Raw genomic sequence first — 16,598 nt, 5'->3', positions numbered from 1 at the left:
GTGGTTGGAGATCTGGGGAGGGAAGTGGAGGGTGTCCTGGTTGGGGTGAAGGTTTAGGGGAGGGGAGGGGAGGAATAAAAGATTGGGGAGAATGTGAGGAGGCCAGTCACCCTCTGTTCTTGGCACTCACCCTTCTTAATCCTGAAACCCCAACCAGGACACCCTCCACTTCCCTCCCCAGATCTCCAACCACCTGCCTAGTGTTCCCTCCGCCTGGGGCTCCGGACGCCCCCTCACCTCTCCCTCAGGGGCCACCAAGGATGCCAGATGCCCCTTCCTGTGTCCTCCCCGCACACCCACTCTCCCAACCCATCCCCCACATCCAGGCCCACAGCCCAGCTCACACTCATTCTCGTCCCCCTCACTTCACAGCGCACCCCTCCCACTGTCCCCACAGTCACACACGACACACCACACTGTCCCCACAGTCACACACGGACACACCACACTGTCCCCATAGCCACACAAGGACACAACCACACTCTTGACAGTCACACATGGACACAACCACACAATCCCAACCACACACTCCGCACACAGACCACACTGTCCCTGACGTCGCACTCTCACGTGGATCCTTGTAACTTGTACTTGCTCAAGACCCTGTACGCTCACTCCTGCCCTAGTCTCTGTCTCACAGTCACACACACACACGCACACGCACACATGCAGCCCCCCACGACCCCCCACCCCCCCGCGCTCACCTCGCCGCTGCACCGTGAAGCTCTCAACCACCTGGTAGTTGTGTCTGCACACCGTGTCCACCTCGGCCCGCTTCTGCTCCATGAAGTCCTTCTGGCGGTTCCAGTACTCAGCGTCCGGCCGCCCCAGCTCCGTCACCGGCCGGAACTCCCCCACGTCGCTGTCGAAGCGCGTGACCTCCTCCCCGTTATAGATGTCTCTGACCAGGTACCGCACCCGCTCCGTCCCGTTGGAATAATGACACTCGAACTTATACTGCTGCACGAAATGAGCTGTGGGGACGGAGACGATCCGGTCACCCGCGGGCTCCTGGAAGACACTGACGGCCGCACCGTCGGTGGCTCCCCCCGCGCCCCCAAACCACCAGCACCCACGGCTCGTCTTTCCTCTGCCGGCGGCGACCCCGTCTCAGGGGAGCCTTCCCGGGTCACTGGGCTCCGGCTCGGCGGCGGACCTCCCAGCCTGAGCAGCGCGGGCATTCGCCCCTCAGCGCCTCCTCCTGACAGACGCCAGCCTCCCTCCTCGCCTCCCACAGCCCTTTCCCTGGGCCTTAAACACGTCCCACCCGCTTCCCTCCCCCCTGAACGCTTGGTTTGGGCTGAGCTGGCTCAGGCCCCTGCCGCCCCTGCGAATCCAGAGGAGGAAACAGACGCGCCCCTTCCTTCCGGGAGCTTAAAATGGAGGGAAAGTGAGGCACAAAACGCAACCAGGCAAGACTTTATATGGGCGTGAGAAATGTCACAAGAGGAGTGTGCAGTTCTAGAACGGAGAATAATCGGATGATCTCAATCACCTTAGGGTCTCATAGAGGTGGTCTCAAGGGTGACATGAGATGTGACATCAAAGACTAACTAGATGTAACGTGTGTGTGTGTTTGGGAGAAAGGGAGGCATGTTTCAGGTAAAAGTAATACAGTGTACAAAATCTTGAAAGAACTGATGGTGACCTTCCTTAGGAAACCAGAAGAAAAGTTCACTGAAGCACAGACAGTGAGAGGAAGAAAGGGAAAAGATTGCATTGGAGAAGTCACCTGGGGCTGGGCACTTTTAGCCTGTGGGTGATATTAGGATTTTGATTTTATACTAAATGTAATGGAAAATCATGAAGAGTTTTAAGGAGAGTAAAGCCATGATCCTATTACAGGGTCATAATCCCTTTTCTGAATTTCCAAATCCAGATAGCTCAGAAAAATCAAGGGGTTTTTTTGGTGCCAAAACTCATTTGGCAAATCTGACCTGATGAACTAAGGGGTCAAATGTGTCTCAGAGCTCTTACTTGTGTTTCTGTAGAATAATATGTGTAAACATAGGTATATATGATATAAATGTATATGTTTTTGGTGTTTTTGTCTTTATGTCATTGAACTGTGAAGTGGAAGTAGTCAATTCCTTTATCGGGACCCATAAAATGGAGGCCACCCCAACATCCCACCCACACCCCAATCTAAACTTAAGTCAGCCTGCACTTACAAGAAACACCTGTCAAGGAAACTTAACATATACCAGTCACAGTTCTCCAAATCAGGTTTAGCTAGTTCACTTTACCCTAGAAATCAGGGAAATCCCTGATTTTCTAGCCAATCATGCACGGTTTCCATGTTCCCTCTTCTAAAGCTCTATAAATTCACCCTTTCCCAAATCCCTTGAGGAAAGTGCTCCACAGTTTGTGAGTCACTTTGATGAGGGAGCAGAAGACAAACTGAGGACAAAGTACAAGCTGATACCCTGCATACCCCCCCTTCCCCAGGTGGGTTATATGTGGCATTCCTCAGGCACTCCTGGCTGCCCTAAAACTAAGGAAAGGAAAAAAACCCCACAAATGGTTAACTAATAGAGATCACAGTCCAGCAAGACATTAGTCTCCCTCAGTCTACAAATGTCTTAGTGATTTACAAGAAAAAAGCATTCTTAACAATAGCCTAACTTCCAGAGACCCATGGACTCAATTTCCTGGAGCCCTAACATCACCCACCCACCCATAGTATGTGGGAAACAAAGGTAGAAGGGAATGTAAATAAAATTTTCTTATAACCTGCAGCCCATTGACATGGACTTGTGATAGGCAGTAACATTCCTCCGGGAAACTCCCAACTGTCTTAATGTTAATGCCTTACTAGAGGGAAAAACAACCTTAACCTGACAATGACAAGGTCTCTGGTGTCATGTAGGCCCTCATTCACACACAAAAATTCCTTTAAAAACCTCCCTTTTTCTTTACCCTCAATCAGTCACCCCTCACGCTTGTAATGCAGCTCTTTCTGCCCATGGGTCCTGTCCCCGTGCTTTAGTAAAATCACCTTTTTGCACCACAGACATCTCAAGAATTCTTTCTTGACCGTCAGCTCTGGACCTCACCTATATTCCAAAACTATGTCAACTTTACTCCCTTAATCCATGGATTATTTTCCCTTGAATAAAGGATATCACAGATTTTACTAAATTGATTTAGTTTTGTCATTTGACAATGCCAAAAGGGTTAAAGAATAACCCTGTGGCTAACAGTGAGATGGATAAATGGAAGCTCCTGATATCACCAATGGTCTGGAAAGTAGAATTACTGCAGAAATGTGAAGCATTTTACTGAAAAATATCTGTGGCTTTCACCACCATTTATGACTTAAAGATGCAAGTTGTTTAAAGTTAATAGAGATGCAATGAGCAAAAACTCATGAAATATTGAAAAATTTGGCTTAAAGCAAAAAATAAAATGAAGTGTTGTACTCACTTTGAATGGGTTCAACAAAAACATGGTGAATTTTTGCAACTGCCTAGTTTTTTAAAGTAATGAGACAAGCTAAAATAAACCATGAAATACTGAATTAGAAGGTGAATGTGTGTATAAAGTGTGAGTCTAGAAATTTTAGAAGCAGTACAGTGTAAAGCAGTTTTCAACCACATTGTATATAACCACATACTGTAGACATTTTGGGCCACATAATCTTTGTGATGGGGGAGTGAGGTGGCCTGTTCTGGACATAGTAGACTATCTACCAGCCTCTCTGACCTCTACCCACTGGTTGTCAGGAAAAAGCCCTAGTGTGACAACCATAAGTGGCTCCAGATATTGTCAAATGTTCATGCGGTGAAGGAATACGGTTGGGGGGAGGGGGTGGTGAGCTGTCCTTGTGTGAGAACCATGTGAAAACCATCTAAGAAAACTGTGGTGAAAAAGTCACTATTAATCATGCAGCCTCTGAAAATTACATGGAAAAATTTTCCAGTATCATACCTCTTGAAAATCTTGATCCTACATGAAACTTATATGTTTTCTAAAAATCTGGTCCCAGTGCAGGTCTGTGTTTCCAGCAAAATAAATTTGTTTAGGACCAAAGTTTACTGATTTCTTTGCCTTGGCAATCAGTCACTGTTGTATTGTGATTTATAATAAGAAATATATATTTGGTCTTAGTTTCTGGCACAGAGCTCCTAAAACTCTGGAAATGTCCTACCTGATAAGAGCAGGAAAGGTGTCTTTTGTTACATTAATGAGTTGACTTTGGATACCCCTGTGGGATGGGGGTTTGCTGCCAGGAGAATTGACCACGTGATTGGGGGGTTGAAACTTTTAGTCCCATGCCCCCTGACCTCCAGGGAAGGGAGAAAGGCTGAAGATGGAGTTCAGTCACCAATGGCCAATGATTCATCAATGATGCTTATGTAATGAAGCCTCCACAAAAATCCAAAAGTCATGGTTCAGAGAATTTTTGGGTTAGTGAACACATGGAGATTCTGGGAGACTGGTGTGCTTGAAGAGGTCTAAAAAGTTCTGTGCCCTATCTCTTTCATCTAGCTGTTCTTGAGTTTTATCCTTTTATAACAAACTGGTGAATAAAACATCCTCTGAGGTCTGTAAGTGCTCTAGCAAATTAGTCAAAGCCAAATAGGGAGTCATGTGAACCTCCAAAGTATGTCCCTTCCATCAGAATCACAGGTGACAACCTGAACTTTTGATTGGCATTTAAAGTAGGAGGGGGGGGCTGTCTTGTGGGACTGAGCCCTTAATCTGTGGGATCTCCATGTAGATAGCATCAGACTTGAGTTGAATTGAGGAACACCCAGCTGGTGTTGGAGAATTGCTTGGTAGTATGGAAAACCTCCCTACACACTGGAATTGGTACCAGAATACCTTAGTCACCAAGTCATAATTTATCCTTCACCTTATCTTTCTTAGTTTTCCTGCTTTTGGTTCCCTGCTTATCTATAGTAGTAAACTACAGCCACCGCCATTTCATTCCTGTTCAATGTCCTAACTAATTTATTTTCTAACTTTCAGTCTCCTACTCCGAAAACCAGTAGGCATCAAAATTACTAGCGTTGGCCAGATGTAGAACTCTCATTTCTGTAGTCAAGCCCCCTCAGAAGGAAAGAAACTAAGAAAATAATGACATTCTCATATAGATAGTTTACAAAAATGAGCAGGTCCCCAGACTTTGAGTAGAGATCTTTGCAAATCTCCTTTTGCCCCATAAAATGATGGCAGAGAAGAGTGCAGTCTGGATCAGACCTCTAAGGTCTATGTTACTATTCAGAAGTTCTCTAAGTATATTCTTGACAGATGAGAAAGTTAAAAAATAACAAATATGTGAAGTTGCTGTTCTATTCACACTGCAGCTTATATGGTTAGCACTGTCTATGTTCATGTGCCTGTTTTAAGGTTGCAGATTTAGCCAATACAAATAAATACAAGATGCTCAGTTAAATTTGGATTTCAATGTTTATCTGAAATTCAGATTTAACTGGGCATCCTATTTTTTATTTGGAAACCCTAGCCCAATTTGTTAACAAAATCTCAGAAAGAGTGTATTTAATACTTCTTTGTATCCTTCAATATATGCCCATGACAACCTGCACATAGTGTGAACTCACATGGAACTTTTTAGGTAATAAATGCAAAATGTATGCAAATTTTTTCTGTATATGGAAACTAGCAATACTCGCCTCTCTCCCCCACTCTAAGATACACACTGTTATATATAAACATCAGAAATTTTATCAGTTTTACCCAATCTAGTACTATTCACTAACAGTAGTTAGAAGCCCAAGCTCTAGAATCAGAAAATTTGAATTTGAACATGAGCTCTTCCACTTGGGTCAATTTTTAATATCCATGAAGCCTTTTTTCTTTATCTCTGAAATAGATTTAATAACATCATATTCTCACAGTCTTATTACTAAGTGTGAAATTAAATAGTGACTCTTCCTATGCTGATCACATAATAATTACTCATCTATATGACCAGTTTGATTTTTGTAACTCCTATGAATGTAAACTCATAAGATCTTTCTACCTTAACCTCCTCAAGCAAATAATATCTTCATTATGATTTGGCAATTTTCTTCTATTAATTTTATCACTTATTATCATTTGAACATATAAAGGCAGAAACATTGGTTTGTGCATAATAATGGGGTATACATGAACTTAATACAAAAGAACTCTGATGACATAGAAAGGAGGGATTTTCAATATACTTAGATTTATACTATATAATCTGTGTTCTAACACTATGTAACACTGGGTAAATCACTTAAATTCTTTGAATTTTAGATTCCATAGATATATATGTTTTTACCTGCTACAGATAGGATCGGGTAAGAATGGGAATTATACACTGATATTTAAAGGCCTGCTACATAGTAACTGCAAAATGTTATGATGCCTTATGCTGATAGAGACCAGATTTGTTTCTTTTTCATCACTCCATCTTCATCACCTAGGGTAATGGCTGGTAAAGTGTAGGTTGCTAATAATTATTTCCTGTATGAATTAAAGGCTTTTTGCCTAACACGTCACCTCTGCTTGCAAGGGCACTCCAGGGCTTCCTTGCTGATGACTGAATGTCTCTGATTCTCAAGTTCTCTCAGCTTCTCTTCAGGTTCTTTTATTCTTATACTTTAGGTCCAGCTGAGTTCCTGATCCCAGAGCACAGACTTTCCCTGAGATCAGCTGCTCAAAAAAGAGTCATCTCTAATCCATCCGTCATTTCTTCAGCTCCCGTTGTCTTTTCAAATGCTCCAATCTAGTTTTTATCTTGGATACTTGATTAAATCTGCAAATGTCAAGTCCACCAAGCCCAGTTCACTTCTCTGTCATGTTCTCACTTCACCTACCTCTTCTACTACTTCTTACCTACGTATACAACTGGCCACTCTCTCCTCCTTGAAAAAAACCACTTTCCTTGACTTCCATGTATGTTGGTTTTCCTCCCACATCACTGGTACCATTCTCAGGCCCCTTTGCTGACTCTTTGGCTCTTGCCTTCTTCTCGTCTTGTGCACAATCTGCCCCTATGAAACCTCCTCTACTTTCCTGGAATTTAACCTAGCACATGTGTCAATGACCCCAACATACGTAACTCCAAACCCTGGCTTCCTCCTGAACTCCAGTCTCATATATTCTACTGACTGCTGAGAGTTCCACATAAATGTCAAAAATCATTTCAAGCTTTAAGAAAATCTTTATTTTTAATGACCACTTGAAATAATTTCCTCCCTCAGTCTTCCCTATCTCAATAAACAACATCAGCATCCACCTAGTCATTATGGAAGACAGAATTCTTAGGGACAAGCTTGATTTTCTACCCACTCCACCCATTTAATTTATTAACATGTCATATAAAAATCTATCCCAAACCTGTTCACTTTGCCTTTGCTACTATCTTTGTCACCCACTACCACACTAAATGTCTTCCCTAGAGAGTTATATCATGTTCCTAGGTAGTCTCCCTGACTCCAATTGTGAACTCCTACAATCCAGTCTCCACGTGGTGGTTAGAATTATTTTTTAAAAAATATAAATGGACTTACCTTTATCCCTTAAGTAGTCCACATATCTCTCTAAATAAAAATCAAATTTCTTATCATGGCCATCAGGATCTACTATGATTTGGCTCCTTACTTCCTCTCCAACTTCATCTTATGCCACTCCCCAGTTTGCTCAGGACACTTCAGCTACTCCCATCTTCTTTGTGTCTTTTATTTTATTTTATTATTTTTTAAAGATTTTATTTATTTATTTGACAGAGAGAGACACAGTGAGAGAGGGAACACAAGCAGGGGGAGTGGGAGAGGGAGAAGCAGGCTTCCCGTGGAGAGGACCCTGGGATCATGACCTGAGCCGAAGGCAGACGCTTAATGACTGAGCCACCCAGGCGCCCCTTCTTTGTGTCTTTTAAACTCAGCAAACATCTTCCTGTACTTCGGCCTTTCCTGTTTCCTCTCCCTGGAACACTTGTCGCTTAGATCCTTTAAACGACTGGTTTGTTCTCATCATTCATGTGTCAACTAGTGTCACTTTCCAGGGAGAGCTCCCTAACCCTTGTGCTGAAGTTGGGTAAATCAATTCTCTCTGTTTCACAACGCTAATGTATTTTTTTTAAGAGCACTTATTGCTCTCTGGAATCTTTTTCCTTTTTGTTAAATACTTTAAAAAAATATTTTATTTATTTATTTGACAGAGAGAGAGAGCACAAGCAGGGGGAGCAGCAGAGGGAGAGGGAGAAGCAAGCTCCCCACCGAGCAGGGGGCCTGACACAGGTCTTGATCCCAGAGCCCTGGGATCAAGCCCTGAGCTGAAGGCAGATGCTTGACTGACTGAGCCACCCAGGTGCCCTCTTTTTTGTTAAATATGTATTCAGTTATTGTCTTTCTCCCCTGTTGTTAGGGAAGTTCCATGACTGTAGGGGCCTTTTCTTTCTTATCCAAATAGAGTTCTCTGATCCTAAAACAGATCCCAATATATAATAGTTGCTTGGAAGAATATCTGTGGTCTAAATGAATAAACCCAGTGTTCTGGGACTTGATCATTGTAGGATCCTGAGAGTAATAAAAGGCTCAAGCTCTAAAACTCTTTTATTCTGATGACACGTTTGATCCCTTCTGCTTCCTATGAAAATTTGGACAAACTTCCTCTTTCTCCTACTAGCCAGAAGAAACATTTGCAGGTAAGGAAAGGTGATTTTCAGAAGGAGAACATTTCGTTATATTTCATTTCATCCAGTGGAAATGTGATAGTACTGAGGGTCTGTGCAAACATTGGGGATTTTCAGTAATGGTGATGACATAGCTGGGGAAAGAATAATGAGGAACTAGAAGTAGAGGAAACAAACATGGCTAATTAAGGACAGGGCATGGTGAATGAACCTATGATATTTGGGGCTAAGACTCAGGAGGCCAGTGAGTTTATTTGACTTGTTTATTGACTTTCAGCCCCAGGAATATAAGCAACCTTCACACCATTGGTACCCTGCTCAGGGTGTACAGTTTGAATCATATGAAATTGCTGATAATTGACTATTTTTGGCTTATGCAAATAGAATTTCATATAATTTTTTCTATACTAGTTGAATCACTTCTTGTGGGCTCAGGTCAGAGAAAGGGGAGATGTAGGAGAAGCTGATAGTATAAAAAGGTCGAAACAGATTCATAGTGAACACTAATCTTTTTTTTTTTTAAAGATTTTATTTATTTATTTGACAGAGAGAGAGATAGCGAGAGCAGGAACACAAGCAGGGGGAGTGGGAGAAGGAGAAGCAGGCTTCCCGCCGAGCAGGGAGCCCAATGTGGGACTTGATCCCAGGACCCTGGGATCATGACCTGAGCCGAAGGCAGATGCTTAACGACTGAGCCACCCAGGCGCCCGTGAACACTAATCTGTGCCAGTTTTTAGAAGAAGCCTTAAGTTCTTTAAGACATCAAAGAACACCCCACAGATTCTCCTTATCTATAGGGTCATTTCAAGCTCTAAGGTTCTCTGCTTCAGTTCCAGGGTGCTCTCCACAGGAAAAATAGAGGGAAAACAGACCCCAGTTTCTGTCAGGTAACCTACAGCACAGAGATGCAGGCCTTATAAACATTAGGGTTTAGGAGTAAAGGAAAGGAAATGATGTGGGAGGCCCCTTGATTCATCTTTACATATTAGAGAGAAGCACCAACATCACAGATCCTGCTGAGGCCATAACACAAGATCTTCTAAAAGAGATCTAATTTCTTTTGACTCCCCATAAAATTTTCAGGCAAACCTACACTTTTACTGGCATAACTCAACTAAAAAAGGGAACCACTGAGGGTGCCTGAGTGGTTCAGTTGGTTAAGGATTAGACTCTTGATTTCAGCTCAGGTCATGATCTCAGGATCATGAGATCAAGCCCCAGGTTGGGCTCAATGCTGAGCGTGGAGCCTGCTTGGGATTCTCTCTCCCTCTCCCTCTGCCCCTCCCCTATCTCACTCATGTGTACATGTTTGCTTTCTTTCTCTATAAATAAAAAAATTAAAAAAAAAAAAAGGGAACCACCAGATGGGAAACTATTTGGACATTATTATTTCTAAATCTTCTCAAGAACCTGAACGAATGGGATGGAAGGCTGGAGAGATTTTATTAGAAGAGAATTAGGAAGAAATGGCCTATATATATGGAGGCCCCTTATGAAGCTCTTGTAGAAAGGGCAAGCATGCAGGCTTTTTGTTGTGGAATGAACTGGGGAACCATATAATAAAGATGGGTGGTCACTGAAGAAAATGTCTTAATTTTCTAGGGGACATGGCCTGGATGCGGTGCCAAGCTAACTCCCTTCCTTCCCCCATCCCACAATATCTTATGTGCCAAGATATGTACTTATGTGGGGTGTCTCTAGCCCAAGCCAGGGGAGAGCTCAGCATCATCAGTATCACCATTAAAGCTGCCATTGATAAGCCTCTAGGGAACCACAGACATGCCATGCTGGAGAACAGAGAGGACAGGGTTTGGGGAGCAGGTAAGTCTCAGTGAGGACTAGGACCATCTTTCACCCATACGCGAAGTAATACCAAACAAGGAATTGATTTTTGTTTCTGGATTGGGTAATCTCTGTGTTGAAAACCAATCAGCCTCAGATATGAAAAGCATCATCTGTTGCTGGTCAGAGATTCAGTATTGAGATCCAATTTTGAAACTTAGAATTTCCTGAATTAAAAAGATTGCTTTAATTAAGTACTTTAAAGATTTGATCTAGTTGTATGTGAAACATTTTATCGGATCCATATTGTGAGCCAATTTTGTGCTGGGTAATGATGTGCACACAAGTTTGAAACTTTAGGAGCACTTATTTCTCTCACTTGAAAACGAGTTATTTCAACAAATATATGTGTGAGTGTGTTTAGGAACTGAAGGTGTGGGAAGATAATTGCAAGTCAGGAGACCTTTCTTCCTCTCCTTTTTGCACCATAACTTAGTGTTGTAGGTTTGGGAAGATAACTTAATCTCTCACATTTGAAATGAAGGCCCTGACAGCATTTTATGTAAATTGAAGTGGCTGCTGTGTAGTAATTCTAGTTCCTTGGGAAGTTCCCTCATTATTCTTGCTTACCTCTGGAAATGACAAAATTTGCATTTATTTTATGTAATGACACCCACAGCTCACATACAAGTCTCCTTCCTAGGAAAGATAACAGTGGCCTTCAAATTCCTAAATCCAGTCTATCATTCTCAATTATTATTTCAGAGTTCTCAGCAAGTTTGAACATTTCAGAAGAGAAATAGTATCTCACTTACTTTGGAAAAATATATTTCTATTAAGCTCAAAATTTTGTGGAGAGGTTGGATAGGAGTCATTACTGTCCCTGGATTTGAGAAGAAATCCCCAGTGATAAATCAGTACTACTGGAAGTCATGTGATTGCAACCAGAATGTCACATTTAATTTGACAAACTTTAATCTTAATTTACTCAGAAACTAATTGTGACATGTGATAATCTGGGAAAGCCAAGCTAAGGTTCACCTTAGATTATAGAATAAAAGGAATGGCAAAGAAAGGTAATTCTATATCATCTACATACTGAAATATAAAAAGAACCCTATCAAAACTTGTTCATATAAATTTGATATATAAATTAAAAATCATACAAATTTGTTTTTTAAAAAATGGGCCAATGACTCTGATCTAAATTATGTTATGAATAATAAAAATGTGCTGCTTTAATTATTATATATTTCACACTTTTCTTCAGTATTAATTCAATATAAGAACAGTTCAGGTAACACAATGTAGGAACCGTCACCCAATATCAATCCTACAGGTGATCTTGAGGCTGAACTTCTTCACTGAAAGCAAGAGGAGAAGCAATCCTGCTCAACTTCTACTGTGTATGGGAAATGTCAAATAAAGGCTCATATCCTGAGTAAAAATAGTTAAATTTGTTTCTGGAAGAAAGTGGTGTTCAGTACAGAAGTTCTATAGTTCTCAGAAAGCTACTACCAATAATAAGGTACTTTAAAAAAATTGTTTAAATTCAATTAATTGACATATAGTGTATCATTAGTTTCAGGGGTAGAATTCAGTGATCCATCAGTTGCATATAACACCCAGTGCTCATGACATCACATGCCCTCCTTAACGCCCATTACCCAATTACCCCATCCCCTCACCCACCTCCAGCAACCCTCAGTTTGTTTCCTATAGTTAAGAGTCTCTTATGGCTTGTCCCCCACTCTGTTTTCATCTTACATTATTTTTCCTTCCCTTCCCCTATGTTCATCTGTTTTGTTTCTTAAATTCCACATATGAGTGAGATCATATGATAATTGTCTTTCTCTGATTGACTTATTTCGCTTAGCATAAAACCCTCTAGTTCCATCAACACTGTTGTAAATGGTAAGATTTCACTTTTGTGATTACTGAGTAATATTCCATTGTATATATATACGCCACTTCTTCTTTATCATTCATTTGTCAGTGGACATCTGGGCTGTTTCCATAGTTTGGCTATTGTGGACATTGCTGCTATAAACATTGGGGTGCATGTGCCCCTTTGGATCACTACATTTGTATCCTTTGTGGTAAATATCTAGGAGTGCAATTGCTGGGTTGAAGAACCTCCATAATGTTTTCCAGAGTGGCTGCACCAGCTTGCATTCCCACCAACATTGCAAGAGGGCTCCCTTTTCTCCTCATCCTCGTCAACATTTGTGTCTCCTGACATTAATTTTAGCCATTCTGACTGGTGTGGGGTGATATCTCACTGTGGCTTTGATTTGTATTTCCCTGATGCCGAGTGATGTTGAGCATTTTTTTGAGTCTGTTGGCCTTTTGTAGGTCTTCTTTGGAGAAATGTCTGTTCATGTCTTCTGCCCCTTCTTGACTGTATTATTTGTTACTTGGGTGTTGCCTTTCGACAAGTTTTTTATAGATCTTGGATATTAGCCCTTTATCTGATAAGACATTTGCAAATATCTTCTCCCATTATCTTTTGGTTTTGTCAACTGTTTCTTTTGCTGTGCAGGAGCTTTTTATCTTGATGAAGTCCCAATAGTTCATTTTTGCTTTGTTTCCCTTGCCTTTGGAGATGTGTCTAGCAAGAAGTTGCTGTGGCTGGGGTCAAAGAGGTTGCTGCCTGTGTTCTCCTCTAGGATTTTGATGGATTCCTATCTCACATTGAGGTCTTTCATCCATTTTGAGTTTATTTTTGTGTACGGTGTAAGAAAATGGTCCAGTTTCATTCTTCTACATGTGGCTGTCCAATTTTCCCAACACCATTTGTTGAAGAGACTGTCTTTTTTCCATTGGACATTCTTTCCTGCTTTGTCGAAGATTAGTTGACCATAGAGCTGAGGGTCCATTTCTGGGTTCTCTATTCTGATCCATTGATCTATGTGTCTGTTTTTGTGTCGTACCATACTGTCTTGATGATGACAGCTTTGTAATAGAGGTTGAAGTCCGGAACGGTGATGCTGCCAGCTTTTCTTTTCTTTTTCAACATTCCTCTGGCTATTCAGGGTCTTTTCTGGTTCCGTACGAGTTTTAGGATTGTTTGTTCCAGCTCTGTGAAAAATGTTGATGGTATTTTGGTAGGGATTGCATTGAAAGTATAGATTGCTCTGGGTAGCGTAGACATTTTAACAATGTTTGTTCTTCCAATCCATGAGCATGGAATGCTTTTCCATTTCTTTATGTCTTCCTCCTCCATTACTTTCATAAGTGTTCTATAGTTTTCAGAGTACAGATCCTTTACGTCTTTAGTTAGGTATATTCCTGGGTATCTTATGGTTTTTGGTGCAATTATAAATGGTATTGATTCTTAATTTACCTTTCTTCTTTCTAATTGTTAGTGTATAGAAATGCAACTGATTTCTGTGCATTGATTTTATATCCTGCCATTTTGCTGAATTCGTGTATGAGACCTAGCAATTTTGGGGTGGAGTCTTTTGGGTTTTCCACATAAAGTATCATGTTATCTGTGAAGAGTGATAGTTTGACTTCTTTGCCAGTTTGGATACCTTTTATTTCTTTTTGTTGTCTGATTGCTAAGGCTAGTACTTCTAGTACTATGTTGAACAACAGTGGTAAGGGTGGATATACCTGTTGTGTTCTTGACCTTAGGGGAAAAGCTCTCAGTTTTTGAGATATTGATATTTGCTGGGGCTTTTCATATATGGCTTTTATGATATTGAGGTATGTTCCCTCTATCCCTATACTGTGGAGAATTTTAATCAAGAAAGGATGCTGTATTTTGTCAAATGCTTTTTCTGCATCAATTGGGAGGATCATGTGGTTCTTGTCTTTTCTTTTGTTAATGTGATGTATCCCGTTGATTGATTTGTGGATGCTGAACCCCTTGCAGCCCAGGAATTAAATCTTACTTGGTCGTGGTGAATAATCCTTTTAATGTACTGTTGAAGCCTATTGGCTAGTATTTTGGTGAGAATTTTTATGTTCATGTTCATCAAGGATGTTGGTCTGTAATTCTCCTTTTTGATGGGGTCTTTGTCTGGTTTTGGGATCAAGGTAATGCTGGCCTCATAGAATGAGTTTGGAAGTTTTCCTTCTATTTCTATTTTTTGAAACAGCTTCAGAAGAATAGGTATTAGAGCTTCTTTATATGCTTGGTAGAATTCCCCTGGGAAGACATCTGGTCCTGGACTTTTGTTTGTTGGGAGATTTTTGATTACTGCTTCAATTTCCTTGCTGGTTATGGGTCTACTCAGGTTTTCTATTTCTTCCTGTTTTAGTTTTGGTAGTTTATACCTCTCTAGGAATGCACTCATTTCTTCCAGATTGCCTAATTTGTTGGCATATAGTTGCTCATAATATGTTCTTATAATTGTTTGTATTTCTTCAGTGTTAGTTGTGATCTCTCCTCTTTCATTCGTGATTTTATGTATTTGGGTCCCTTCCCTTTTATTTTTAATATGTCTGGCTAGCGGTTTATCAATCTTACTAATTCTTTCAGAGAACCACCTCCTAGTTTCATTGATCTGTTCTACTGTTCTTTTGGTTTCCATTTCATTTATTTCTGCTCTAATCTTTATTATTTCTCTTCTTCTGAGGGGTTTAGGCTTTATTTGCTGTTCTTTCTCCAGCTTCTTTAGGTGTAAGGTTAGGTTGTGTATTGGAGACTTTTCCTGTTTCTTGAGAAAGGCCTGTATTGCTATATACTTCCCTCTTAGGACCACCTTTGCTGCATCCCAAATGTTCTGAACTGCTGTGTTTTCATTATTATATGCTTCCATGAATTTTTAAAAATGCTTCTTTAATTTCCTGGTTGACCCATTCATTCTTGAGTAGGATGCTCTTCAAAATCCATGTATTTGTCTTCCTTCCAAATTTTCTCTGGTGAGTGAGTTCAAGTTTTAAAGCACTGTGGTCTGAGAATATGCAGTGAATAATCTTAATCTTTTGGTACCAATTGAGACCAGATTTGTGACCCAGTATGTGATCTATTCTGGAGAACGTCTCATGTGCACTTGAGAAGAATGTGTATTTTATTGCTTTAGGATGAAATGCTCTGAATATATCTGTGAAGTCCATGTGGTCCAGTGTGTCATTCAAAGCCCTTGTTTCCTTGTTGATCTTCTGCTTAGATGATCTGTCCATTGTTGTGAGTTGGGTGTTAAAGTCCCCTACTATTATTGTATTATTATCAATATATTTCTTTAAGTTTTTTATTAATTGGTTTATGAAATTGGCTGCTCCCAAGTTAGGGGCATAGATATTTACAATTGTTAGATCTTCTTGTTGGATAGACCCTTTAAGTATGATATAGTGTTCCTCTTCATCTCTTATTACAGTCTGGTTTAAAATCTAATTTGTCTGCTCTAAGGATTGCTACCCCAGCTTTGTTTTGATGTCCATTAGCAAGATAAATGGTTCTCCACCCTCTCACTTTCAGTCTGGAGGTGTTTTTTAGGTCTAAAATGAGTCTCTTGTAGACAGCATATTGATGGGTCTTATTTTTTTAAATTTTTTATTGTTATGTTAATCCCCATACATTACATCATTAGTTTTAGATGTAGTGTTCCATGATTCATTGTTTGTGCATAACACCCAGTGCTCCATGCAGAACATGTCCTCCTCAAGACACATCACCAGGCTAACCCATCCTCCCACCCCCTCCCCTCTAGAACCCTCAGTTTGTTTTTCAGAGTCCATCGTCTCTCATGGTTCGTCTAACCCTCTGATTTCCCTCCCTTCATTCTTCCCCTCCTGCTATCTTCTTCTTTTTTTTCTTAACATATATTGCATTATTTGTTTCAGAGGTACAGATCTGAGATTCAACAGTCTTGCACAATTCACAGCGCTTACCAGAGCACGTACCCTCTCCAGTGTCTATCACCCAGTCACCATATCCCTCCCACCCCACCCCCCACTCCAGCAACCCTCAGTTTGTTTCCTGAGATTAAGAATTCCTCATATCAGTGAGGTCATATGATACATGTCTTTCTCTGTTTGACTTATTTCACTCAGCATAACACCCTCCAGTTCCATCCACGTCGTTGCAAATGGCAAGATCTCATTCCTTTTGATGGCTGCATAATATTCCATGGTATATATATACCACATCTTCTTTATCCATTCATCTGTCAATGGACATCTTGGCTCTTGCCATAGTTTGGCTATTGTGCACATTGCTGCTATAAACATCGGG

General features: G+C 40.9%; 1 protein-coding gene across 1 annotated transcript in view; it reads right to left on the bottom strand.

The window, feature by feature from the left end:
* The window catches only part of LOC118001169 (DLA class II histocompatibility antigen, DR-1 beta chain), a 301,107-nt gene that overhangs the window by 4,842 nt on the left and 279,667 nt on the right, over nucleotides 1-16,598 (bottom strand). Inside the window, exon 2 of the mRNA XM_034991168.1 lies at nucleotides 705-974. Within this exon, the coding sequence (XP_034847059.1) occupies nucleotides 705-974 (270 nt within the window). The remainder of the gene's footprint in view (nucleotides 1-704; nucleotides 975-16,598) is intronic.

This window comes from Mirounga leonina, unplaced genomic scaffold, assembly GCF_011800145.1.
Source record: "Mirounga leonina isolate KUSES-001 unplaced genomic scaffold, KU_Mleo_1.0 Mir_53, whole genome shotgun sequence".
Classification (NCBI taxonomy): domain Eukaryota; kingdom Metazoa; phylum Chordata; class Mammalia; order Carnivora; family Phocidae; genus Mirounga; species Mirounga leonina.
The sequence above is the reverse complement of the archived record's forward strand: the minus strand, read 5'-3'. Positions and strand labels throughout refer to the sequence as shown.